At 48.0% G+C, this 25,635-nt stretch overlaps 1 protein-coding gene across 1 annotated transcript in view; it reads right to left on the reverse strand.

Annotated features, from left to right (window-relative positions):
• The window catches only part of Ankh (ANKH inorganic pyrophosphate transport regulator), a 126,649-nt gene that overhangs the window by 14,222 nt on the left and 86,792 nt on the right, over positions 1 to 25,635 (reverse strand). The window contains exons 4-8 of the mRNA XM_034523490.1: positions 24,862 to 24,945; positions 17,536 to 17,706; positions 15,134 to 15,268; positions 12,792 to 12,884; positions 9,257 to 9,352 (exon numbers count right to left, since the gene is read on the reverse strand). Coding sequence (XP_034379381.1) covers positions 9,257 to 9,352; positions 12,792 to 12,884; positions 15,134 to 15,268; positions 17,536 to 17,706; positions 24,862 to 24,945 — 579 coding nt within the window. The remainder of the gene's footprint in view (positions 1 to 9,256; positions 9,353 to 12,791; positions 12,885 to 15,133; positions 15,269 to 17,535; positions 17,707 to 24,861; positions 24,946 to 25,635) is intronic.

Genomic DNA, 25,635 nt, shown 5'->3' on the forward strand with positions numbered 1-25,635 from the left:
TGGGCTTATTCTGATGCCATATGGCTCATTTATAAACACCTGCAGCCTTAAGTTAATGACTTGGCCAGGTCAGACATGATTTATAATTTGTGTTTCGTTTTTCTCAGAAGAGCGACAAGGGAAAAGAAGAAAACGCCATGGCGGAAGGGCAGTTCTTCCACATTCTCCTGACTTTTGTGTGGTCTGAATTCACAGAGGGTCCTCTGAGACAACCCGAACATGTAAGAAATGTCAATATGAACCTTGACTATCAAATACTATAAAATTTATGTTTAGGACAAGGAACTCAAATCTTTGTATTTATCCCTCTTGTAAGACTTTATGCAAATGTTCAATCCTCCTCACCCAGTAAAACGTTTGTTTACACAAAAGCTCTATTCTAGGAATTTGACACTGGTGCAGGGACCCTTTTCCCTTTGAGGATTAACTCTCTTCCTAGTCCTCTTTCCTGTGGACCAATTCTTCCCACAGTAGTCAAATGTATAAGATTGTGAGATTGGACTGACCAGCCAGTGGGAAAGGTTCAGCCACCACCCGAGCTAGTCAAACCAAATGCACTTCCTATCTCGGTGTGCTTTCTTCCCAAGCACACCTTCTTGATCAAGAGTGAAGTTTGCCTTGTCCAGACACTTCCTTTGGAGTGGTTGGTTCCTGGGTTTATTTCTAACAATGCCAGATCCATTACCCTCTTCCTGTTCACAGTGGTCCCCCTTTGTCCTCAAGAAACACACCCCAGGACTCTCAGTGGGATGTGTGAAACTGTACATAGTACCAAAATCCTAGGTACACTTTTTCTTGTGCCTATATACCTAACATAGAGTGCAATTTAAAAATATAAACAGCAGGAGATTAACGACTGATAAATGTATAATATACTATATTGTAACGATACACTATAAAATTTATGTGACGATGGTCTCTCTCAAAACGTTGTGTGATGTTGTGGGACACTAACGTGCTAAGTCAAAGGGAGGTGAGTGACACAGGCCTTGAGACACAGTGCCGTGCTAACTCAAGAATATAGTGTGTACAAAATCACTGCCCTGTGATATAGCACTGGCCTTCAACCACATGCACCAGACAGTCCCTATTGAAGGACTACCTAGCGTGCTCACACGTTGCTATGATCAAATACCAGAGAGATACAAGTCAAAGGAGGAAAGACTCATTTTAGCCACAGGTCCAGAGGTCCCAGTCTATCATGGCTGGGGAGGTGTGCAGAAAGAACAGCTCCCACCACAATGGCCAGGGAGCAGAGAGGGACCCCTACATTCCAGAGATGTCTCTCATTCCATCTGGGGCCCCAGCCCATGTCATGATGATGACTAAACTCAGGACAGGTCTTGTCTTCCTCCCTCCCTCCCTTCCTCTCTAGAGAAACAAACTCCCAGACACACCCAGACGTTTGCTCTCATAACCACCCAGGTGTCTCTCAAGCCACCCGAAGCTGACAAGATTAACCCTGACAATCAGTAACATGCCTGTAGTGCATGCACGGTGGTAACACTGGACAAAGGGTAGATTCATGTCCCGGGCAGGAACAAACAAGATGGCACGGGATTTCACTGTGCTACTCAGAATTGTACTTATAAACTTTCTGGAACTTTCCATATCGAATTTTTTGGGCTGCGGTTGACCACAGGTAACTGAAACCACAGGAAAAAAAAATCTGTGGCTAAGGAGGGACGACTGTATCTTATTTTTCTCTAAAGTACCTGTTAGTACCTGTAGTTGGAAGTATAAGGACCACCCAGAGATAATATGCACTCCTTAATCCCCTTGGCTAGTAAATATACTTCCTCTGGTAAGAGGTGTGATTAAGTGAAGGAGTGTGAAGTGAGACTATCTGGGTGGATCTGGAACACTTCAGGTTCTTGCTGAGGGCCAATGCACTCTTCAGCTGTCAGTTAAGATCCCTCTCCACACAAAAGGAAGGGCCTCTGGTAGCTCTCAGGGACTGGCAAGCAGGTTTTCTTACCACTTGCCACATATGCTGTTTTCCAGGACTGTCATTCTTTGGGGGCTCAAGAATCGTTCTTGATGCGCTCCCCAAGAATGATTCTGTGGTGCTGTTCAGACCTCTTAATTGAGTCTGATTTGATCCAGAGCTCTTAAAACAGAACCCATGAAACAAAAGCCCAGGGGATCCTCCCTCTCCAGCCTGGATTCTAAGAGCAGCTGCACGGGGCCATGCCGAGGCCTTGGCAGCACAAGCCAGACACCCCGACTGCTGACCCAAGATGGTGCTGATTACTTCATATTGTTCCTGACCGACCGATCTCTCACTTCAGTAAAGGCTCCCAGTGGCAACTTAGCATTTGGACCAGATGCTCTGGGTCCCCACCTGCTCTGAGAAAGGAAATCAATCTGATTCAGGCTTCCAAGGGGATGAGAAAAGCTCTTCTTACAAGAGCAACTGCTAAATTGAAAGCCTTGACACAGGACAAGCCAGGCACCGCATACTATAGTCTCTGACAATTCTTGGGGTTTCAGTGGGGTTGGACCCAGTCCCACTGGAGCCGAGAACTTCTTCCAACATTGTTTTCTTACCAGCTTGCAAGGATGGGCTTCAGGATGGCTTTGTATTTAAATTGATCTAATAAAAAATTTGTTTCTCATGGCCACAGAACACCTTCAAGTGTGCCTTCTGGAAGTATATTAATTATCTTCCTGCTTGCTCCCTCTCTGACAAGCCAAAGGTTTCCTGGTCTAGCTGCTTCTCTCTAGAATTATTCTGGTCTTCAATGTTGAGGATAGAACAAGGCCTGTGCAGTGGAACTTGGTAGGCAACACCATGCCTTGGTGGCTGATGGATTAAAATGTAATCTTCACTGGGGGGTTTAAGTGGGTGGATATATGATCTGAACAATGTTTCCGGTGGGCTTCAAGGAGGTGATTACAGTTAGAGTGGACCCTGGTTGGAGAAAGACCAGACCCAAGAATAAATGTCCTTTCTGTCCTCTGCCATTTGAGGACCTTGACCACAGAATCCTGAGTCAAAGTAAGTCTCTTTTCAGTAAAATGTATTACATTTATGGGTCATGTTACTAGCAATTGGACACATTGTAATACATTTGTAAGTTTCAAGGTATTATGGGCAGGAGACAGGGTTTTTCAAGGACCCAATGGAAATAAGTATTCAGTTAACTAAAAGAACAAAACCAAGAAGTTTCCTAAATCTAATATTGGTGACTGTTGCTCTCAGATTTACACAAAGCATCAGCCAAGACAGAATGAAGCTCCCCATAGCAGGCAGAGTGCCACCTGCAAGCTGAGTGCAGCCCCTGTAAAGGCAGGTGCAGAGCTGCCTGCAGTCTAAGCTTCTTCACTAAAGAGATGGAGGGCTGAAGAGTAGAAGTCTGGTGAGTCAACCTTGTGGCCTCAGGTGACCACAAAAAGATTGCTTTCTCTTAGGAACATCAGTAGATTAGGTTGCCAGGGTTACAGTGACCAAAGATTTACATTTGGATGTCTTAGAGCAATAAGAAGGGACAGTAGCCTGGCTGTAAGGATGAACTCAGGATGGTAATACCAGGCCTCTCTGCAGAGAGAACCCATGACAGCACCAAAGGCCTCCTGTGTCTGTATCCAAATGTTCCCTTTTGTAAGAACACCAGCCACACAGGATTTGGGGCCAAGCTTGCCCATAGAACCAGAGCCCCATTTCCAAATAAGGTTGCCTTTTTGGGACTGGGGTTACCATTGCAACATATGAACAAATGCAAGTCAACCTATGACAAACAAGAGAAAATTCCAGGCGTGTTCATGGTCTCCCTTGTTTTTTATTAACTGAGAAAGTTAACTGAAAGCCTCAAGCTCAGGAAGGTCACCTAAATCTAATACCAGTTCCTGCTACAAGTCCTTCCGTGTGTGTGTGTGTGTGTGTGTGTGTGTGTGTGCAGACATAGGAGCCAGTGGTTGAGACACTGTCTCTTGTCATTCTTCACCTTTGCTTTTTCTTCTCAGAGCTGGCCCATTTGGCTAGACTGGCTAGGCAGTTAGCCCCAGAGAGCTCCCCTGCCTCTCCTTTACCCCAGTGTGAGTCTGACCTCTGCTCTTCATGCCCGCATGGCAAGTGCCTTTACCCACCAAACCATCTTCCCAGCTTGTATTAACTTCTCTTTGAAGGACCAGATCCTACATCCCAACAGGTCCTGAGCTCAGATGCCCTTGCACCTACTATGGCATCAACAGGTCTGCTTCTCCCTCTGCCTTAGGTGGCAGCGATGCACTCAGCTCACACCTGCCTTCTTCCCTGAGCAGCTCCGACTAGTTGAAGCTGAGGGCTCAGTTCATATGTGGACAATGGGAGGCCTGGCCGTCCTCCAACCTTGGCATGACCCAAGCATCTTTGCATTCCTTGTTTGTATTCTTAACACGGGTCAGCGCACCAAAACCCAACCTTAGCAAAAACATTATGTCTAGTTTACTGGTTTCTAAATTATACATCTGTATAAATTCTTCTGAAGTTCACAACCTGTACTGGAAAGGCTCATAGCGTCCCAGGGAGTCAGGGAGAGCTCCTGGGTTTGGGGCTCCTCACCCTCCTGTTTTATGTACACCTGTACCTCTGTCATTCTGTCTTTTTGTGACAACCTCCCTTTTCTGACCAGTTGACCCTTCCTCCTCTCACCGTCATACCCTCTCTATCTGTCTATCAGTCTGTCTCCTCTCCGTGATCCTTGCTTTCTAAGTGTCTGACTTTCGTGGGGTCTGGCATTCAGGGGGTGTTGGGATGGCTTCATAGGCTGTCCACTGCCCAGAAGTGCCTCACCAGCTCCACCTGCCAAGATGCCCTTGGATCGTTGCCTCTCTCTACTGTGTACAAAGGGGTTAGAGACGGCCTCCAAGTTAGCCAAGTCCGTGTTTTGCATAGATTCGTTTCCACTTCTCCTGGAGAAGAGGGGCCCCATTCTTGGCAGCAGCTCACGAAAACTAAAGCAGCGGGAATCTGAGATGAGAAATAGCCAGTGCTCTTAAAGGGCCATTCGTGAGGTCAGATGGAAGCCGGTCTACTGTTAGCAGCCTGAGCTAATGTTAGAGCTCCTCTGTTCACCATGAATGTTGAGTTGGAAAGACTCAAACAAGAAGAGAAGGGATTCCCCAAACAAGGTTTGAGTTAATGAGAAAACTCTGTAAATTTAGCAGCCTGATTTATAGGCTTTTACTGAGCTGGCCTAGGTTCTGGAGACAGCTGCTCTGTCACCTTTTTTTGTGATATTTGTCCCCCATCAGTATGATTAGGAAGATGTGTGCCACTCTGGTGAGCAATTTTTACTTCAGCCCCAAATCTAGAGCCCAGCAGGAAGTATGACAAGCTTTGTGGGCATGTGTGTGGTAGAGCTTTGTGGGCATGTGTGTGGTAGAGCTTTTTGGGCATTTGTGTGGTAGAGCTTTGTGGGCATGCGTGTGGTAGAACTTTGTGGGTATGTGTGTGGTACAGCTTTGTGGGCATGCGTGTGGTAGAGCTTTGTGGGCATGTGTGTGGTAGAGCTTTGTGGGCATGCGTGTGGTAGAGCTTTGTGGGCATGCGTGTGGTAGAGCTTTGTGGGCATGTGTGTGGTAGAGCTTTGTGGGCATGCGTGTGGTAGAACTTTGTGGGTATGTGTGTGGTACAGCTTTGTGGGCATGTGTGTGGTACAGCTTTGTGGGCATGCCTGTGGTAGAGCTTTGTGGGCATGTGTGTGGTAGAGCTTTGTGGGCATGTGTGTGGTAGAGCTTTGTGGGCATGCGTGTGGTAGAGCTTTGTGGGCATGTGTGTGGTAGAGTTTTGTGGGCATTCATGTGGTAGTTATTTTCAGCTCACAAGTTCCTTCCCCAGCAAGACAATCTCCCTCATTGCCTGCTCCAGACCATTCTCTCCTCATGCTTACAACATAGTCTACGGAGACAAACAGCCTCCTAGGATACACTAGTCACAGGACTTAATAGTCACAAAAGTAAAAGCAACTGTAGGTTCTGGCAAACTGGCCACTGCACAAATGGCTACCTATTCTTTGAGTTTGGCTCCTTATCTGGACCACGGGTTTGCATTTCAGCCTCTCCTGTATGGCTACAGTACAGCATCCCCACAAGCAAGCATCCTTTGACACAGTTCTTGTGAATTTTTGTCCTCTTTTCTTTAAATAGCAGTTTGTGGGGAGCCAGTCAACTTGCTAACCCCAGTCTAATCCCGCTTTGTTCTTAGGGGGTTAATTATCTGGCAATCCATTCCTTAGAACTGGATCTTTGAGACCCACCAAAGATTGCAAACCTTTCTTTTATCTCACTGGATCAGGTGGTTTGCAGACGAGACTGCCCTCCGGTGAAGCATGATCCAAAGGATCACCATGATGCTAACATGGTACAACAGCCAATACTGTTTCCCGCCTCACACTCCTCCTGAATTCACTTCCTCATAAAGAGCAGGCCCCATGGTGAGAGGCGGCAGCTGACTGGTTGGTTCATGGATTATCATGGATGGGTAATCTAGCCCTAGCTTGTGTAGACTTGCTTGTGGATGGCAGAGAGTAAGAGGACCAGTGGATGTGCAAGAATTAATGCCTTGTGATATTACAAGACACATGTACACACATTGACAGTTAAAGGTTCAGTTTAGAAAAATCTAATTTTACATTTTTTGTATAATTTTTTTTTTTACATAGAAAATTTAGCATCAAGATTTGGATCAACAGACTGAACTGAGCCACAGATACAAATACTGTAGCTTTTAATGTGAGGAAACTCTGTGCTTGAGCAGAGTCACTTATCCTAACTTGTTTCTTTTTCTGAAAATTAAAGTCTTTTAAATCTTCATCTCCAAATCCCCTTCCAATAAGGGCTCCCACGTCCTTATTTCTAAGGTGGGCTCGCACCAAGACAGTGCCACTTATCTATGTTCTCTTCATCTGGGATTAAACATAAGAAATCAGCATCTGCCTGGGAGAATGTTTAAGTGTTTTTCCAGATCCTGTCATTATTTTAAACTTGGTGAACATTAAATTTACAGAGGTTCAAATTATTGGCCATGAATCATAGTGAGAAAGGCTGCCCCCCTTCAGGGATGTGGGGGTGTCCTCCTTCACTCAAGCCCTGCTATGAGAAGGTGTGTCCACATAAGAGAAGGTAGGTTGGGAACCCCCAGCTGCTGAGCCAGTGAGCCCCATACTGTTGGCTCTGAGCAGATTAGGCTGAGCCCCAAATCTGGCTTCAAGTCATTTAACAGTCTCCAAAAGCTGAGGTCTGTTCCTGGAACAGAAACTTCTCTGGTTTTTTCCTAAAATACCCTTCTGAGTAGTTTCAAAGTTGTTCAGTGTTTTGCTAACATTTTAGGGAACTATGGAAAAACTGGCACACCGTAGGAAGAAAGAAAAAATGCCAACAGGGGAACGGGTCACCTGGGGTCACCAATCAACTCCAACTACAGATGAAGTCAGAAATGACTCCCAAGCGAGGAGCCTTGGGTTCAGCGTGTGCCACCCCACCTCACGGGGACAGGTGGCTGGAGGGGTAGCGTTGGTGTGATGGGGCTTCATGGTGTGCTGTTTTGACTCAGTGCTTCCAAAGGCTTTCTGTGACTGTATGTCTTGTATTGTCAAACACGGTTCAGATGTTGGACCGGTTAGTAAGTTATAGGTTTTGAGTGGCCATTGGATGTTTGAAGCACACTCAGGGCCTGCTTCTGGAGGGCAATCAAGCTGAACAGTTGTGAGGACTATGGTGAGTGGGGTAGTTACTGTCTACCTGTTCTCAGGAAGATACTTCAGCCCTTGGTCCTCTGCATTGGCTGGTCACGATGACTGCAGAACACATTTAGGACATCAGTGTATAGTACGTATAAATAGAAATTAAGTTGTACAGGACTTTAGGAGTAGTATAGCCAAAGCAACAAAGAAAAACTGCTAAGTTCAAAGGTGCCATATTCCTAATCCCTTAACAATCCCGCGGCATGGCCGCTGCATTGGTTGACTTGGTTTTCCATGCCTTTAGTAAGCAGTTAAACTGTCTGTCTTAGATTGTACAGTATGTCCCTGGGCTTCTACAGTGTGTGCTCCTTCCCTCACCTTTCCTGAATAGTATCTTTCCACATGGGGCTTGGTAAAGCTAGCATGGGTTGTTTACTTGAGAATGTACACCCAGACTCCTGGGAGGCAGAGGCGGAGGCAGAGGCGGAGGCGGAGGTGGAGACGGAGGCAGGTGCAGGTAAATCTCTGTGAATTCTAAGCCAGCCTGGTCTACAAGGTGAGTTCTAGGCCAGTCTGAGCTACATGGTTAGACTCTGCTAAGAAGAGGAGGAGGAAAAGGAGGAGGATAAGGAAGAGGAGAAAGAAGAGGGAGAAGAGGAAGAGGAGGAGGAAGAAAGGGGAAGAGAAAGATGAAGAGGGGGAAGAAGAGGGAGAGGAGGAGGAAGAAGAAGAAGAGGATGAGGAGGAAGAAGAGGGAGAGGAGGAGGAAGAGGGAGAAGAGGAAGAGGATGATGAGGAGGAAGAAGAGGATGAAGAAGAGGAAGAGGAAGATCTAGACTTGAACAGCTCAGTGTTGTGCACTCTTAGTCACAGCTGTGTCCTCTGTACTTATACAGACTTTAGAAGACTGAGAAGAAGCTCCCATAATATGGCCAAGTAAGTCAGCTGTATCAGTAGAATGTAATTAGGAAAAGCATTTCTACTAGAGAAAATATACTAGTTCAATTACAGAAAGGGCAATGGCATCTACAAAGCTGACCTGAAGTGTAAAAGATGAATTCTGCAGCAAGAGAAGAACACCGGCTGGAGGTACAGGTCCCAGACAGAGAGCTCGCCTAGCATGCTCAGTGCTCTAGGTTCAAGTCCTAGAGACAAGCAATGCCTGCGGGGTGGCATGGTTCTTATGACAGCAGGCCTGTAATCCTAGCACTCGGGAGATGGAGAGATCCCGTAGAAGCAGCTGGTTAGCTACAGGAGCTGAATCATCAGGACCCAGGTTAAATGAGAGACCCTGACTTAGTAAATAAAATAGAAAGGGGTCCAGGAAGGGGATCTTTATACACACACAGATACTATTCAAATTAAAGCTGTCCTGGTTGATCATATCTGTGGGCCTGAGAAGCAATGTAAATACTTCCATTCCTAAAGTAATGGTCTTGGACAACAGTCATTAATTAAGACGGTCGGGCATCACATTGTGGAATGCAGGATTCCTTCCTTTAAGTCCACAACCTCCCTCTTTGTGAGCACACCCACTCACGCTGAGACAGAGGGAGCACATGCACTCTCTGGCATCCCCACTCTCTGCTTACCGTCAGTGACAGTGCCATGCAGACAAAGGTGAACTTCTTGATGTGGGCCGAGGTGACCGTGTTGCTTGTGTTTGCCAGTTTATTGCTGGGGTTATTCTGGGGAAAGAGAATGACAGTGGTGACACAGCGGGCTTATCCTCGGCTGAGCCCCTAGATCACAAAGAGCACCTTGTTTTATTTGACGTGCCTCGAGTACTGATTTCAAGTGACAGCTTGGAAGATGGCTGTCACGCTGGGTCTCTGAAGTGGCTGTCGGGTTCCTGCCCAGAAACATTAACCAGAGGGAACTCTGGGCTCTTTCAGTCCTCTGCCCTTGGCACCAGGTTGCCACCTCACCCTGAAGGGCCTTGGCTCTGCAGCCCGTTCCCTGACTCATGTGTCCCCTTTTGGCTTCAGCAGAACCTGTGCCTGGCCACCAGAGTTGGTGTCTCCTTAAATGCCATGGCTCACTGATCTCTGGGGGTCCTCTGTCTCTACCAAAGAATAAAACTCACCTTGAGCTCTTACAGGTTGCTCTGCACTCCAGACATGCCTGCCCAGTGTTATTCCCACCTGCATCCCAAACAGGCTCCCAGCGGTCCCCCACATCCAGGCCTTTGTCTCTCCCCCACTGTTGGATTTCCTGGTTTTCAGAATTCACCTCTTCTGAACACACATCCCCTTCCCAGCCAATCTGCTTTTGAAAGCCTCTCCAACAGCTTCTTGGCCTCCCCCCTGATGTTGCAGGACCTGCCTGGGTAGACAATATGTCCACACATGCTCAGACCCCTATGCACCTCTGCGATTAAATAGAGCGTGTCTTGCCCACTCTCTAGCCCAGAAATGCTTTGCACAGCCTTTCTTATGCAGGACAGACTATCAAGGGCCGTTGGCTACACCGAGCTGTGAGAAAAGCCTGTAAGCAGGTGGTTCTCATATCCTCTCACAGGACACCAAGAAGCACAGTGACAGAGGAGGAAGCCTGCTCTGGCTGGGCTAGCCCACTGCCAACCATGCTCTAACTAAGAAAAGCCTCACTCGGAGAAAATCAGAGCAGCACCCCGCTCCATCCTAGATCAAATTAACTCCAGAGCCAAGGAACAAATGCTATCCATGACACCTGGTTCCACAGCCATTGAATGAGGGGAGGGGGGCTAGGCAATCTCACCCTAACACACTTAGCCCATACTGCTGGCCGGTGTGAGAACTCTTCATGGGTTAGAGAACTATGCATCCATATCACTGCAGACGTAGCTGAAAGTGAGCTGGTACAGCAGCATGAGACAAGAGTTTCATTTTACTTGCCTGATGAGTTCTTTGAGAGGCAACAACTAAAAAACTAGAAACGTTGCACACAAGGCTTATATTTAGCCAGAACCACCTCAAGGCATGTGAAACATCTTAAATCTCTCCCCTTGGAACCCACGGAGAGGTCGAAGACTACAGTAGTCAAGACAGGGAATGTTGAGGCCCACACAGAGAGGTCTGAGGTACTGGTGGCCAGATGGCCTTTTCAACCGTGGCTTGCAATTGCTCACTGGAATGTGTGGCAACAATGGGTGAGGTTTTAAAAGGATCCCAAGTAACTCTAGTTTCTGGCCAGAGGTAGGCTCATTAAAAAAAAAAATCATAGCTTGTAACCTGTGATTAAGGGTAAGACAATGTTTGTATTGGGTGTTCTTGCTGAAGACATACAGGGTGGTATTGTTAAGTTTTATTATTATAAGGTAGCCAAAACCAACTTCAGATGGGATAGTCCCAGCCAACAGCTCGCCCATTTCAGTACCTGCTCTCTTGTCTGTAAGTTGCATTAAATAATCTTGCCTACCAAAGGGAGAACAGAAATTTAGCGAAGACCAACATCCACGTTGGTTTTCTAGGACTCACTACACACATGCTCCTTGAAGTGAAAGCAGCGCTCCTGTGTGTAGAGTGTGTTAACTCCCTAACAGAAGGTCTGCCTCTTACAGCAACTCACACCTTCGTAGTCTCAGGGGCCTGCATGAATCAACCAAAAACACTACCTAGGAGAAGCTCTCAGCGTGTGCTGCATCCAGATGTAACTGGCGGTGGCTGGGAACCAGCAGGCTGCTGAGGGAAGGCCTTAGCAGCGGTCCTGTGGAAGTTCGCTACCCTATCTCATGTTAGGACACCTGGGGGGCCTGCAGTGAGAGGAGTCAGACTTTATGTGTGTACCCAAGAAAGGAAGGGGAAGGGACAGGAGGAATAGCAGGAGGCGGGGCAGTGTGGAAGAATGCGGTCACGGGAGGCGAGAACAGAATGTGTGTGTGTGTGTGTGTGTGTGTGTGTGTGTGTACGCATGTGTGTGCATGTGTATTGTGTGTGCATGTTCAGGTAGCAGGTGGGATGATGGTCTTTGTCTAATTTGGGGGAATACCCTGGACTTAGGCTGTGATATGGGATGGAAGCAGTCGGTTACCTCTCTAGGAAGCTGTATTCTACAAGGCTGGCCTTGGTAAAAGAGGCCTTTTCCGAAGCAGGCATTGTGAGCTCTGGCCTGGCCTTGCTTGCGTCCCCACAAGAAGTTGGAGTGAGGGTAAGGGAGCATGAGGGAGCAGGTGCAGTGACAGCCACGTGCAGGAGCCCAGCTGCCCATGTTGAGCTGCTGGAGAACACGGCTGGGCCTTTCTCCCCGTAGTCACAATGGGATAAGAGGAAACAGGTAGCAAAGACTCTGAGCTACTGCTGGGAAAAATCAAGGCGGAACTTGCTTCAAGTGCCAGGCTGGTCTCTCCTCTTCCACGTTTCCCTTTTAGAACTTTATATGCCATTGTATGGAAGTCTTATGCCTTGCTAGCCATTCATTTCAAAAACAGAGGTGTAATAAAGTAGACAGTTATTAAATGACAAGCAGGACAGTCCCCACCAAGCCAAAGATGACACCAGGAGAGTTAGATACCTCCCTTGGAGGGACCAACAGTCACAAGAGGGTGGAGCTGCTGGCCACTGGGGGTTCTGGCTAAACTGGAGAGTGGAGATACGGAGCTGGAGAGATGGCTCCCAGCACCCACATCTATAACTCCAACCCAAGGTATCTGATGTCCTCTGGCCTCTGACGGTACCTACATGCATCCGGTGCACATAGACTTACAGAGCACATACATATATATATAAGTAAATATACCTTAAGAGAACCCCCAAATAGGACACCGTAAATATCTCCCTGACACAGAAAGACAGCCATGTGACCTCATAAGAGGTCAAGCCCCTAGGGGCCTCACACGTCCACAACTTGGCCATCTAGTAGAGCACCCACAAGGTATGACACACACTAGACAATAATAAGCCACAGGAACAAAATCCAGTAAGTTTCATCTGGGGGGTGGGTTATTCACTTTCCCTCTTGAAAATACTCACAAGAGGAACCACAGGAAGACCAATCTGGAAAAGGACTGCAGAACCTGCAGCAAGAGAAGGATCACTCTCCTCTGTCATTCTCAGAGGAAAACGCCCAGGGTTTCTCCTTGGAGACCCCAGTCCATCAAGTGGCAACGTTATGATGTGTGTTTCTGACACCATGCCATAGAGGTCTCACCTTGTCAAAAGCAGGGTAGACAGCACGGATTTCTGTCAACCAGCCATATGGCATGTGACCCACGGGGTAGGTAGCTGTCAGAATGGCCACTGCCTGTAAGGGGAAAATAGACAGTGTCAGTGTGGGCATCAGCAGGAAGTCCTCCGGGATCTGCCAGGGCATCTAGAGGTGCATCTGTCCATGTCTTCACTAGTCACACAACAGTCTGATGCAGAGTAGAGAGGATACCGGGGAGATGATGCTTCACAAGACTCCGATGAAGAACAGGCCAGATTCCCTGTTTAAAAAGCCAAGGTTTCAATCCAGCCCCCTTAGACACCAGAATCTTGGCTCTTTCCATCAGGCCTAACCAAGCTCCCAAGTTACTCACAATCTCATGTGGTGTTTGTATGTGTGTGCAGTATGCATGTGTGTGATCATATGTGTGGGGGCATGTGTTGCACGTGTGTGTGTAGGCCAGGCTGACACTGGGTATCTTCCTCGAATGCCCTCCACCTTACATCCTGAGAGGGAGGGCCTCTCCCTCAAACTCATCATTCACTTGGCTCACCGAGCTAGCCAACTTGTTCAAGGATCCTGCATCTCTGCAGGATTATAGACGGAAACTGTTAATGCAGACTCCGGGCCACACTGAGCTATCCCCTCAAGACCTATACGGGTCCCAAAACAACGCTAGGAGCAGAGTCTTAGGCTGTCACTGCTTCTCCACTTCCATGCTTTCCTTCAGCATGGCACACTTTGTGCCACTGTCTCTCTAACACAACACGTTTCAGGCTACTTGCTCCTAGAGGTCTAACTCAACATTTTTATTCGGTAAAATCAATAAATATTTCATATAGGAAGGGCCACTGACAGGTTTCCATGCAAAGGGTTTTTCTTTTCCTGCATGAATGCAAAGGAGAAAAATCATAAGTCTGGCGTCTACAGCTAAGCTCTAGCTGTTGGTGTTTTAACTCTGTGGAGGAGGAAGTCAGGCTTCATCTGTTTTAACGGACGGAACAACTGTGCCCAGCACACAAGGACACGATACAGGCCACAGCTATGTGAGGAAACTTGGCGTGGCCTGGCGTGGCCTAACATAAAAGACCATCATGGTCAGGCAGGCCTGGATCCAAGCCTCCCTTCTGCTCCTATGTGAGATGGGAGCTTAGACCCTCATCTCAATTTCTCTGCAGAAATGGCACTGGTAATATTAATCACACAGGGCTGATGGGAAATGACTAAAATGCACATGAATGCCTGAGGCGGAAGCACACAGCCCAGGCCCATCAGCTCTGTTCCCCACGTGCTGAGCTTCTACGCCATAGCTGGCAATTTGGAAATGCCTAATACAGAATCTGTCCTCTTTTTGGTTTATTTACGGGAAGATGGAATTTAGCACATAATCAGTGCGGGCTCCATACACGTGGAAAGTCAGTATCTGACTGACAAAGCTGCTGCACTATAACAGCCACCCAGGGTGACATCGGTGACTCAGATACCAAAGTCCAGGAACAAGCAGGGGCCAGAGAAAGCATTCTGCTTTTGATTTATTATAGGCATCTTCTCCTGGCCAACAGGAGCTCTTCCCAGGACATGGAAACTGGCAGGATGCTCCAGGCTGGGGAGCTGCTGACAGTGCAGTCAAGGCCAGGTGTAAACAGGAGGCCTTAATGAGAAGCCACCAGCCTTCCTAAAGGATCAGAGGTGCCAGCAACAGAATTGATTCTCCAGAAGGCAATGGAGGAGGAAACAAATGAGGTCACTCTGTTTGATCCCCAACTCTCGAGAAGGAACGGATGAGTCAACTCTTCTGGTGGAATGGCAGCCAGTTTCCAGATCCATTTCTGGAGTTTTGAGTGAATACACACAGGAGACCCTCATCTTCAGGAGGGCAGATTGTCAAAGAGCCCATAGGTGGCATGGCCCAGGGGCAGAGCAGGTGCGGCTAGGCTGGGTCATGGCGGGAGCTCTGGGCACTGCTAGAGTTCCTACAGGCATGTCCCATCATCCTTTGCAGCAACAGTGAAGAGGCTGCAGGCTGACACTGTGGAGAGCGGGAAGGGCTATGGGAAGGAGGTCAGAGAATGTTCTAGAATGTTCTCACCATCCCAGGTTCTAGCAGGTTCTGCCTTGCCTTCCCCTCCTATGCCTCAGTTCCTCATGTACTAATGAGAAGGACGAAGACATTGTCTTCCATAGTCACAGAAACAGAAAATTTCAAAAGTCACCCAATTACGGCGGCTTCCTTTGTCATTGTGTCATATGACATGTGTGTGCCTGAGCTCTTGCAGTGACCTGGAAAGGAGTATGTATCATTTCTATCCCACGACATGTGCCCACGGGCTCACAAAGTCCCCTACCTCTGTAGCAGCAGAACTTCCACCAAGGTCCCGGGACACAAAAAGGTTGACAATGGGCCGACTGATTCGCTGCGTGGCCAGAATCAGAGCCAGAGGCCACCAGAAGCTCAGCATCTTTCTTATGGTTGCATCGCCCTATGTTGGGAAACAGAGGTCAAAGTTCATTAGGTTCCAGAAGCAGAACAGAAAACAGCCTAAAAAAAATCAAAGCCTGTCCCTCATATGCCAATCAATAGTAACTTCATTACGGCTTACAACACCATACAGAAAAGCCTCTGTAGACATGCCAAGTGGAATTAAATCTAAGTGTACAGTCTTATTCAAAATTAATTCAGACAGCTGGCGAGCCACTGTGAAATCAAAGCACACAGTGGATGAATCCTGATGGATCCCGACCACTGTTTTCCATATGCAGAACCAGCCTCCCTACAAGGTGGCGCCCAGCTCCAGGGCCCGAGAAAGCAGGTTTCAAATGAGTCTCTGTTTGTGCCATCACAGTGGCTGGCTTGAAGCCATGTCAGTAGGAGGTAACTCTGAGAAAGAAAAAGCTATGATAATCTACTTTGGAATCAGTCAATATATACGTATGTGTCTAATTACTGTAGAACCACTGAGCTCGGCTACAGCGACTCCCACCTCTGACTCCTCCACAGGAGCCACACACTGAGCAGAAGCCCAAGTGGAACAAAAGGCACTGAAGCACAAGGCGGGTCCTAAGACATCTACAGCCTAGGTGTGTGCTAGCTTTCAAGCCTGGTTTCTGTTACGAAACCTAGGTTTCGTTTCTTAAGAGAGTTAAGAGTTACATCATGGAACCCTTTCAGGTATTTTGATTTCTTTCCCTTCACTGGAGGCAGAAGATGGGAAGGGAAGGGAGGGAAGGAGGGAAGGAGGGAGGGAGGGAGGGAGGGAGGGAGGGAGAGAGAGAGACAGAGAGAGAGAGAGACAGAGAGAGAGAGAGAGAGACAGAGAGAGAGACAGAGAGAGAGAGAGAGAGAGAGAGAGAGAGAGAGAGAGAGAGAGAGAGAGACAGAGAAACAGAGACAGAGACAGAGACAGAGAGATTGGTCCTATCAAGATAATTGTGGCTGGCCTCGTGGTAGCAATAACTAGGTAGGATTTCAATGACACCTTGACCTAGAATGAGGTACACGGTCAACGCAATTACTGTTGTGACACGGATGAAAGCATTGTATGGTTAAGCTGGGGCCTGAGGTGGAGTGTGGTCAGGGTTAGACGTGATCCTTCCTGCCTGCCTTAGAGCTAGGACGAGAGATTCTGTCTAATGCATGCGGTAGGAGAAGCAAGCATGCACACAGCCCAGTCCTGCTCACAGCCTGTGACGAGAAAGCTTGGTGCTTCACTCCTAACTTGATGTTTTTTATATATAAAATAAAAAACATTTATTTATGTATTCACCATTACTCTCTTCAGACACACCAGAAGAGGGCATCAGACCCCATTGCAGATGATTGTGAGCCACCATGTGGGTGCTGGGAATTGAACTCAGGACCTCTGGAAGAGCAGTCAGTGCTCTTAACCACTGAGCCATCTCTCCAGCCTTTAACTTGATTCTTAATTGACTTTTAAGGCCCAGACTTCTCCAAGGAGGCTTCTTGGACCACAGGACCAAAATTGGAGGCCTTTAGGTTCCTTGCAGGGTAGATCTGTTTTGGACTCCCTTAGGTTCACCCCACCCCCACTTGTTGCTGCTGTGCTGGCCTTACTTGCCTATTGAGTTAGAGACCATATCTTAAGATTTCCCGGCACACTATAGTACCTAAAGCTCTGCCCAGTCCCTAGGTCATGCTCAATTAAGAAAACTGGGACTGACCAGTGCAGAGAATATAAACAGAGCCCAGGGCTATAATGTCAAAAACAATAAGACCCTGGCACAAAGGTCCCACAAACCCTAAAACTTTCTGGACCATGGAAGAGATTGCCACAGAGAGTAAGGGAGGTTACGGGTACTGTGTTAAAGCTGTTTGAAACTAGAGGCCGTATCTTGGATTTCCTGTCACTGTGTACTGCCTAAAGCTCTTGAGCTGATGTGACACACTGTCTCCTCCTTTGAACAGGAGGAAGCAGAGTGGTCATTCCTGGCTGTCCCCAGAGTTCACTCTGCTCTGACTGTTTTCCCCTCAGAAAACCCCCGAGTATGTGACCTTTGGACTTATCGCATTGGGTTCTCATGTCATGTTCTCTGGGTCTTGGTCAGACGGTGGTTGAGCAGGTAAAGACTGCCCTGGGGGTTAGGCAGAGAGGCATGGGGGTAGAGGGATTCAGAATAGCAAGTATGACCAACACTTAATACACGCAAATAGGACAACTGCACACCGAGTCCTGTTACTCTGTACGACGAGCACACGTTAACATTTCAAAAAGTCAAAAGGTGCACGCACCCCCAGCTCTGGGCCGCTCCTGTCGGGGATGATGTCGTGGATGTTCCTGTAGTAGCCCAGGCACAGTGTGGTGCAGCGCACGAGTGCACCCATGTACAGAGACAGGATGGGGATGAGCAGCGGCTCTCGGCATTCTAGGTGACTGTGAAGCAAAATGGCTACGAAAACAACCTGTGGGAGAGCAAACAGGGCAGGTCAGTGGAAAGAAGGCACGCGGGCCTCAGAGGCCAGGCCACCCTGAACCCACAAACTTGATGCAGAGAACTGACCCGATTCTGATCTCCCATGACCCAGATGCAGGTGCCCTGGGTTGACTCGGGGATCACAGCCATGGTTCTGTTAGATCCACCATTGAGACTCTTTTAAGGCAATAGCACTTCTAGTTAGGATTACCAACTAAGAAATACCTAGAAACTTTGACCTCTTAGCTTCCTCCCCAGTGGCCACCAGAGGCTTTTTCCACACCAGGGGAAAAACCCATGGCAGTCAGTGATACACAGGGGTAGATGGGCAGGAACATTTATAGGATAAAATGCTCTATAATGCCGTTCCAACCACTGCTGGAAACGACGACGAACAACCTAAATTAAAAAATATATAAAATACTAAGCTGGGCAAGTTATTAAAATATTAACTACATGTGACTACAATGCCTGTCTGTTTATCCAGTCAGAGCCCTGGATGTCCTGTACTTAGATATAACAGGCTTCATATTTACCATCTACAAAACTCCAAACCACAGTGGTGATATTTAGAGGTTGAAAAATGGGTTATGCGGTTGGTAGAAGTGACCACTGTAGTCAGGAGAGACTGAAGTCATGATGAAGTGTAAATCTCTCTTGGATGGCTCCGTCTTGAAAGCGGAGTTTACAGTGCACTACCCTTTTCATCCTGCAGCCCTCAGAAATGTGGCCAACCTCAACATTGGGTCCTCAGAACACAGAGGACAGAGGAGCTACGTGGATATGGGGCTATGAGCAGGCAGCTGAGAACATGGGCAACATGGGCAGACAGGCTGGGAAGATGATCACTGTCTCATTCAGCCAGCCTCGGACACATTTGTCATGCCAAGTGGGCATGCTGAGGAGGGATGGAAGTAAGGATGCCCATGATGTCCCCATGCTGCTTTGAGTTGGACCAAAGGCAGTGAGCTGAAAGAGATGAAGCAGCAGGAGGAAGCTTGCTGGAACACACTGAATGGGTCAGAAGCTTGGGCGTCTGGGGCTGTGGACACAATGCCGTCTTACTTTGTTAACTAGTCAGAACCCCCTCCCTCGGATGCAGGCTTGGAGTAGGACATCCATAGCAAGCTCCACGTTTTTACGTAAAGTGCCCTGCAAACCCTAGTGGTGACATGTAGAGCCTGAAACCTGGTTGTGTGGAGTGAGAATGTGAAACTCAGCATGTCCTCTGAATCCTTAGCTGTCAGGACAGAAGCCTGAGGAACAGGGCTGTGAAGGAGGACCTGAACAAGAGGGAGATATGCACCAGAAAAGAGTAAGCGTGTGGGGGTGACAAGATAGCAGCCCATGCAGCACAAGGGTGACAGGTGGATGGGCTTGTCCGGGGGGAGCTTCCAAGGCCAAGGTGAACCTGCTGTCAGCCTCCCCCTGAAACTGTCAGAGACTAAAGCATGCAGCCCAGCACCTGTCCCAGGTCTTATCTCTTCATGGCTGACTTGTAGGATCACCTATGCACTCTGCATTCTAGCCCAGAGCTTCTGCATCAGACATGGCCACCAAAAGCATGTCAGACTATGTTTGGAAGGAACCTGCTGTGTTGGTGTGAGGATGTCCCCAGTGTTCCAGGGGACAGCCCCAGGCCAGGCCCTGGTACTCAGTGATAGAGTCAGACCCAGACTGACTTCATGGGGCTGACAGTCTAGTGCAGAGGACAGACACACTAATCAAACAACGGGCCAGCGAGCACACACTGCCTGTCAGGACAGAGTCCCTGCAGTCGGGGAAGCATGTCTGGCGGCACTGCCCAAGCTGAGACCTTTACGCTGAGCAGAGGTGTGAGGAACAGGAAGGAGGTGGAGGGAACTGAGGCAGAATAGTTCTTCCAGGCTGGAGAAGCTGTGGTATCTGGACTGTGGACCAGAGAGCAAGGTGGGGAGGGGGCAATGCTGGGGCTAGAGAGGCAGAAGGGTCTGTGGGGCTCTGGCTCGTCCTCAGGCAGCATTAGGACTGAGAGTTGCAAGCATCCCTTTAATCAGAGACTGATGTGGTCAGGATCTTAGTGAATGAGAACAGTGGGGAGCCAGGGCAGCTGGGTGAGTGAGGAGGCTGTTCACTCCCTACTGTGGGTAGGAAGGGGTGATTTCCAGTCAGTGTAACTGACAGCCACAGAGAAGGCACAGCAAAAGGAAGAGACACTAAGGGCTAGAACATAACCCTTCCTGATAAAGGAAGATGCCCCCAGGGTGGCACCTATGTTTCTAGCCAGGTGACCACACCTGCCAATTGACTTGGCAGAATTCTTGCTATAGAAGATCTTCAATTCAGGCTCTGGGTGTCTTTGGAATACCTGAGTGTGAATGTTACCCAGGAGCCCATGGGTAGCTTTGTGTGGAGAGGGTGAGGCTTTGGATATTTAAAGGGGGATTCACAGTCACGCTCTGGATGCTATAAACTCAGGAGACAACATGATTGTGTCTTGTTGTTCTATAGGAGGGCCTACTTGATGCAGATTTAGAGGCTAGGAATCCTGAATAGCACAGTGCAGCCCCCAGCAGAACTTCTCTGCCTACCTTGGCTGTGTCACTTTACGGCCAGTGGCAATGGAGGGGTTGTTTGTGACAGGAACCTTGAACTTATGAAACCAGAGATACTGGGATTCTACAATTCCTCCAGAGGCAGCCCTCAATGATCTAAGGCTCCACCCCTTACAGAGACCAACCCTCCTGTATGTGAAATGGGCGAGGGAGGGACAGCAGTTTACATCCAGACCATCATGGGCTTGAGTTAGGATCTTCACGGGCAGAATGAGGCCTAGCAGGACGGTTTCCTAGGGAAGGGAGGAGTCTAAAGTGAGAAGCTCTTGAGGTGGCTAGGAGACCATGGAGACTGCCTGCTGGGTCTAAAGGTCTTTAGGAATAACATCTGGGAGGACTGAGGGAGGGAGGTGAAGACAGACCTGTGCAGGGAACACACTGAAAAGGAAGTAGGAAAAACAAAAACAAAAACCAAAAAACGGAGGCAGTGAGTGGAAGCCATCCTTCTAAGAAGTAGAATAAAGAGGAAGAGAGAGTGGCCCAAGAGGTACATGGGGCTCCAGAGAAAGCTGCTTGCTGCCCTTGTGTTTTCCGAGTATGTGTATGTACCCAGACAATCGTCCAGGGGGACAGAGAGTCACTGAAAACTAAGTAATAATGCTCCCGAGAAGGCAGGCTAGATCACGACCTGAGGTGCAGATAGAGAGGGTGGCCTTGAAAGAAAGACACCACCTCTCCAAATGAGGGGGCGTGGAGGCTGGAGGTTTAAGTTTGCAGAACATGGCCACAAGAAAAGAATCTGTGAAGTAGGAACCGAGGTCATCCCCTGGGAAGTGTACGGCAGCTCCCTAGGGTCAGCTGAAGTCACAGAGCCCCGCATGCTTTGCTGCCAGCACAGGTACAAGGGTCAGGCAAGGTTAGGGAGTTGTCAAAGGCTGAGCTGAAAGAAGGCAATGCTGACAGGGTTTTCGGATGACCTCAGAAGCCGAGAGTGGGTTTCAGCAGAGGGCAGGGTGTGGGAGATACCAGGAGGACAAACAGCATCAGGAGAATTCTCACTTTGACGCTGAACAAGTAAAAGCCTGGATAACCATGGAATAAAACAAACCAGTGGCATTTTCATAAAGTCCCTGGTGGCGTCACTCACTGGGACACCTAGGACTGACTGGGACACTCCATGTGGAGGTGGAGAGAAGGTCACATGCCTCTACTTGTACGATTATGTGAACCCATAAACTCTGGGGTGATTTTTTTTAAACTGGGAACTGCTGCTTGAGTTCTGAGTATTATTAAGCAATTTCCTCACTGATTTACTTTCTCACTCATTCACTGGTACTATGAAAGTTCCTGGGAAAAGCTGCTCCTTCCATTGCAGCTCCTGCAAGGCTGACTGGTCAATTAGAACTGCAGTGGCGGAGGAGAAGATGAACTATTTATTGCAGGCCCAGGGCCTAATTACAATTTATCTGGGGCTACCTTTAGCCTTGTAAAAAGCCATTCCTCGTCCACCTCTGTCAGGCCCTGACATCCTGACACTAACAGATAAAACCATTTGGATTGTATTGACAAAACCGCCATTTCCACTAACTAAAGCATCTAGGGCTTGTAAGCTGAGTGCCCCTGCTTTGCTTTGCTGAAACCTGCCTACCTGTTTCCACCAATGTATTCAGAAAGTTTCTTGGTTTATGATTTTCTTTGTTCTGTTACTATAAAAACTTTGTCAAACTAGCACCACACCCGTGATGGAATTCAGGGTAACCTAAATCTGTATTCTTCGGCCATGGTGGTCCATATTTAGCTTCAGAAAAAAAAAAAAAAACTGTCTTATTCCTTTGGAGGTGAGAGTTGTGTTTTTGCATTGGCAATGGCAAGGTAGTTAGTTCAGAGTGCTTTGCATTCGACCCATTTACAAATGAACAGAATAAAGCAGGGTGGAGTGGGGAGTGGGGGCGGGGAAGGGGGGGCAGAAGAGAAGACTTACAAATGAAAATCATATTTACTCTCCCAAACAAACTGTGGCAGGAACTCAAGCAACAAGGTTTAAAATAACTACCAGGAACAGCCTGGGGCCAGACAGCATCTGAACTCAGCCTCCTTCCCTTCCCCTAACCAGACTGTTGTTTCCAATAATCAGGGGCCAGGATCAGGGTGAAAATGAAGGAGGAAAGTGGCTGTAGGCGTTGGGCAAAGTCTTTTCCATAAGCATGCTTTTTTGTTTTCCTGTCCCTAGATGCCTACTATATTTATCCGAGGCAGAGCTAAATGCCTTTCCCCCCTTTTTGGCTTTCTTTTGTCTTTGTGCCTTTGAAATAATACATATCTACAAACCCCCCCCCCCCGCTGAACTGCCGCTGCTGTTTGGAAGGGGAGCCGTTTCTCTCACTTCAAATTAAATAACGAGTGGATAAGACGGCTTAGTCCGGTTCTCAGAGGATGCCGGCAGTAACACTGGGACAAAGCTTTAATAGCTGTACAGGAAAATTAACAAGATATATCAAAGAATGATGCTAGCTGGTATTCAGGCACACACACGCCCACATATGTTAGCAAGAATTATTTTCAATTACTTTTTCTAGCTATCTATGGAGTAAATGCAATTAATTTGGAAATTTAATTCTTGGTCTTTAGGGAGGCAAGCCTAACAGTTTAACTAGATGATTTCCAAGCAGCAGCTTATAGGTGGGATATACAATGAGAGGGATGCAGGAGCGGCCCGCCAGTAGGCAGAATGAAAAATTTTGAAGTGTGAGATGATGATAGTCTGACCCTCCATCTAGAAACACATTATTCTCAAGCCCCACCCTACCTGCATAGTTGAGTTGTGCTCATACTGATACATTGTAGGGGTTGCATCTTCTTCTCAGAAACATAAGGAGAGGAATGGGAAGCGGGGGCTCGTGTCAGCCCTGAGAACCGGCAAAGTGAAGGGAAACCCAAGCCTTCTTGCCACAATACAATATGGTCAGACAGCGGCATCAACTTCCAGGTTCATTTTAAACTGTGGGCATGCTGGTTAGTTTTATGTCAACTTGACACAAACTAAAGTCAACTGAGAAGAGGGAACCTCAATTAAGAAAATACCCCCATAACATCCGGGCTATAGGAAAGCCTATAGGACATTTTCTTAGTGGTTGATGGGGAGGGCCTGGCTCATTGTGAGGGGTACCACCCCTGGGCTGGTGATTCTGAGTTCTGTAAGAAAGCAGGCTGAACAAGCCATGATTTACGAGCCAGTAAGCAGTGTTCCTCCATGGGCACTGCATCAGCTCCTGCCTCCAGGATCCTGCCTTGAGTTCCTGTCTTGACTTCCTTTAATGATGGGCCAGGATGTAGAAGTATAAACCAAATTGACCCTTTCCTCCCCGACCTGCTCAGGTCACTTGCATGGCGTTTCATCACGGAGAGAGTGTAGCCCTAATAAGACCGTGGGGGAAATGATGTGTAAGAGCTAGAACTTCATGGGACCCAAATAAGAAACCATGCTTAAGAATCATCCCAGTGCTTGGAAGTTTGAGGCAGGAGGATCAGAGTGTTCAAAGTCAGCCTAGGCTGTAGAGACAGATCATATAACAAATAAATAAACAGACTCCCCCCAAAATAAATAAACAGATCCCCCCCCCCAAAAAAAAAACAACAAAAAATACAGGGTTGGTAAGATGGCTCAGCAGATAAAGAGCTTGCTGGTGACATGAGTTCAATTCCCGGAACCCAGGCAAAGGTGGAAGGAAAGAATTGACTGCACCAAGTCGTCCTATGATCTCCATGTGTGCCTAGTATGTGTGCCCCACCCACAGTAAGAAATAAAGTTTTTTATAAAGAAAGAGAACAGGAAAGAAGAATGATTCCATGAGTCCCAGGTGCTCCTTCTAGAACCTTGTGACAGACTATGTTCTTCCAGGCCCTGCAGAGGGCATGGGGACCAGGATAAGAGCACAGTGACCATATGTGACTGTCCCAAAACATACTTGGTGTTACTCTGCTATCACTGTGTGTGCGCGGGTGCACGTGTGTGTGTGTGTGCATGCACCCTCACTTGTGTATGCACATGTGGGGGCCAGAGGTTTCTGGAGATGTCTTCCTCCATCACCCTCCATCTTCCATTCTGAGACAGGTATCTCACTGAACCTGGAGCTAGCTGTTTCAGTGAGATTGGCTGTCCAGCAAGCCCCCGGGGTCCTCCTGTCTCTCCTTCCCATCCCCCCAGTGCGAGGATTATTGACAAACGCTGTTACACACTTTACCCAGGACTGGGGTTCTATACTGTGGTCCTCATCTTTGCTAGGCGGGTGCTTTACCCACTGAGCCATCTCGCCAGCATCCTTACTAACCACTGCCCGTTCACAGCTCAGGAACGATGGTCCAGATCTTACAAACTTAATTTAAATCTGTACGACCTCCATCCTAGCAAGACTGGACATAGTCTGCTCACACGATATTACCTTCTCTCACTCATCAAGCAACAGTAAGAATCCGTATGGGCTGTGAGCCAAACCCTGGGAAGCACCACACAGACATAACTGTAAATATGGCTCCACACCTCAGTTCCACCCAGACAGTTCCATCAGAAGGTCACTCTGAGAAGCTGCGACAAACACACAGACCGTAGTTACCTGAGCTATGACATCTGAGATTGAGGCACATCCCACCAGGAAACTGTATTTGTGTTTTAAGAGGATGCCAGCATGAGTCCACGCCTGTTGGAAAGAACAGAATTTTCAGTGAGAGACATATCTGGGATTGTGATGTTTCTTGCATTACTGCTTACCAGGTATTCATAAAACACACTCTGTACCTCTAAGGGTCGTAGCAGTGGGCTCGGCAAGCCTTTTGCTGGTATATGTAACTTCATCTGGTGGCTAGCTCCATGCTAGATCAGAGTGGATGACGGCACTCATTTATTCAGTAGCACTGATGAGGAGGTGGGCTGACCAGTTGGGTTGGTCTCTGTGACTGGAAGCTGACTGACTAACAAGAGTGGAGGACACAAGAGCTCCCCTGAAGCATTCTTGATCCCCAAATGGCTTTTCCTTCTGGACAGCTCATTAGGCTGAGGGTTCTGAGGTGGTTCTGAGGGTCATCAGCTCAAGAGCAGATCAGGGCTCTGTGAGTATGTGGTCTCCTGGATCTGAGCTTGGCTTTGTGTGTTTGAGGGAGGCTAGGAGGAAGGCCCTAGAACAGGTGACCCGCAGCTCAGCTGGCAGCAGGTGTAGAGGTTGATGTCACAACAGGATCTGTGTAAGAACGTCACATCCTACCTCAATGGCCAATTGAACCAATAGACTGCCAGTTAGATTTCAGAAGAGGGAACCTCAAACGAGAAAATGTCTCTGTCAGAATAGTCTATAGGCAAGCCTGTGGGGGAATTTTTTTGATTGATGACTGAT

This window comes from Arvicanthis niloticus, chromosome 19, assembly GCF_011762505.2.
Source record: "Arvicanthis niloticus isolate mArvNil1 chromosome 19, mArvNil1.pat.X, whole genome shotgun sequence".
Lineage (NCBI taxonomy): Eukaryota > Metazoa > Chordata > Mammalia > Rodentia > Muridae > Arvicanthis > Arvicanthis niloticus.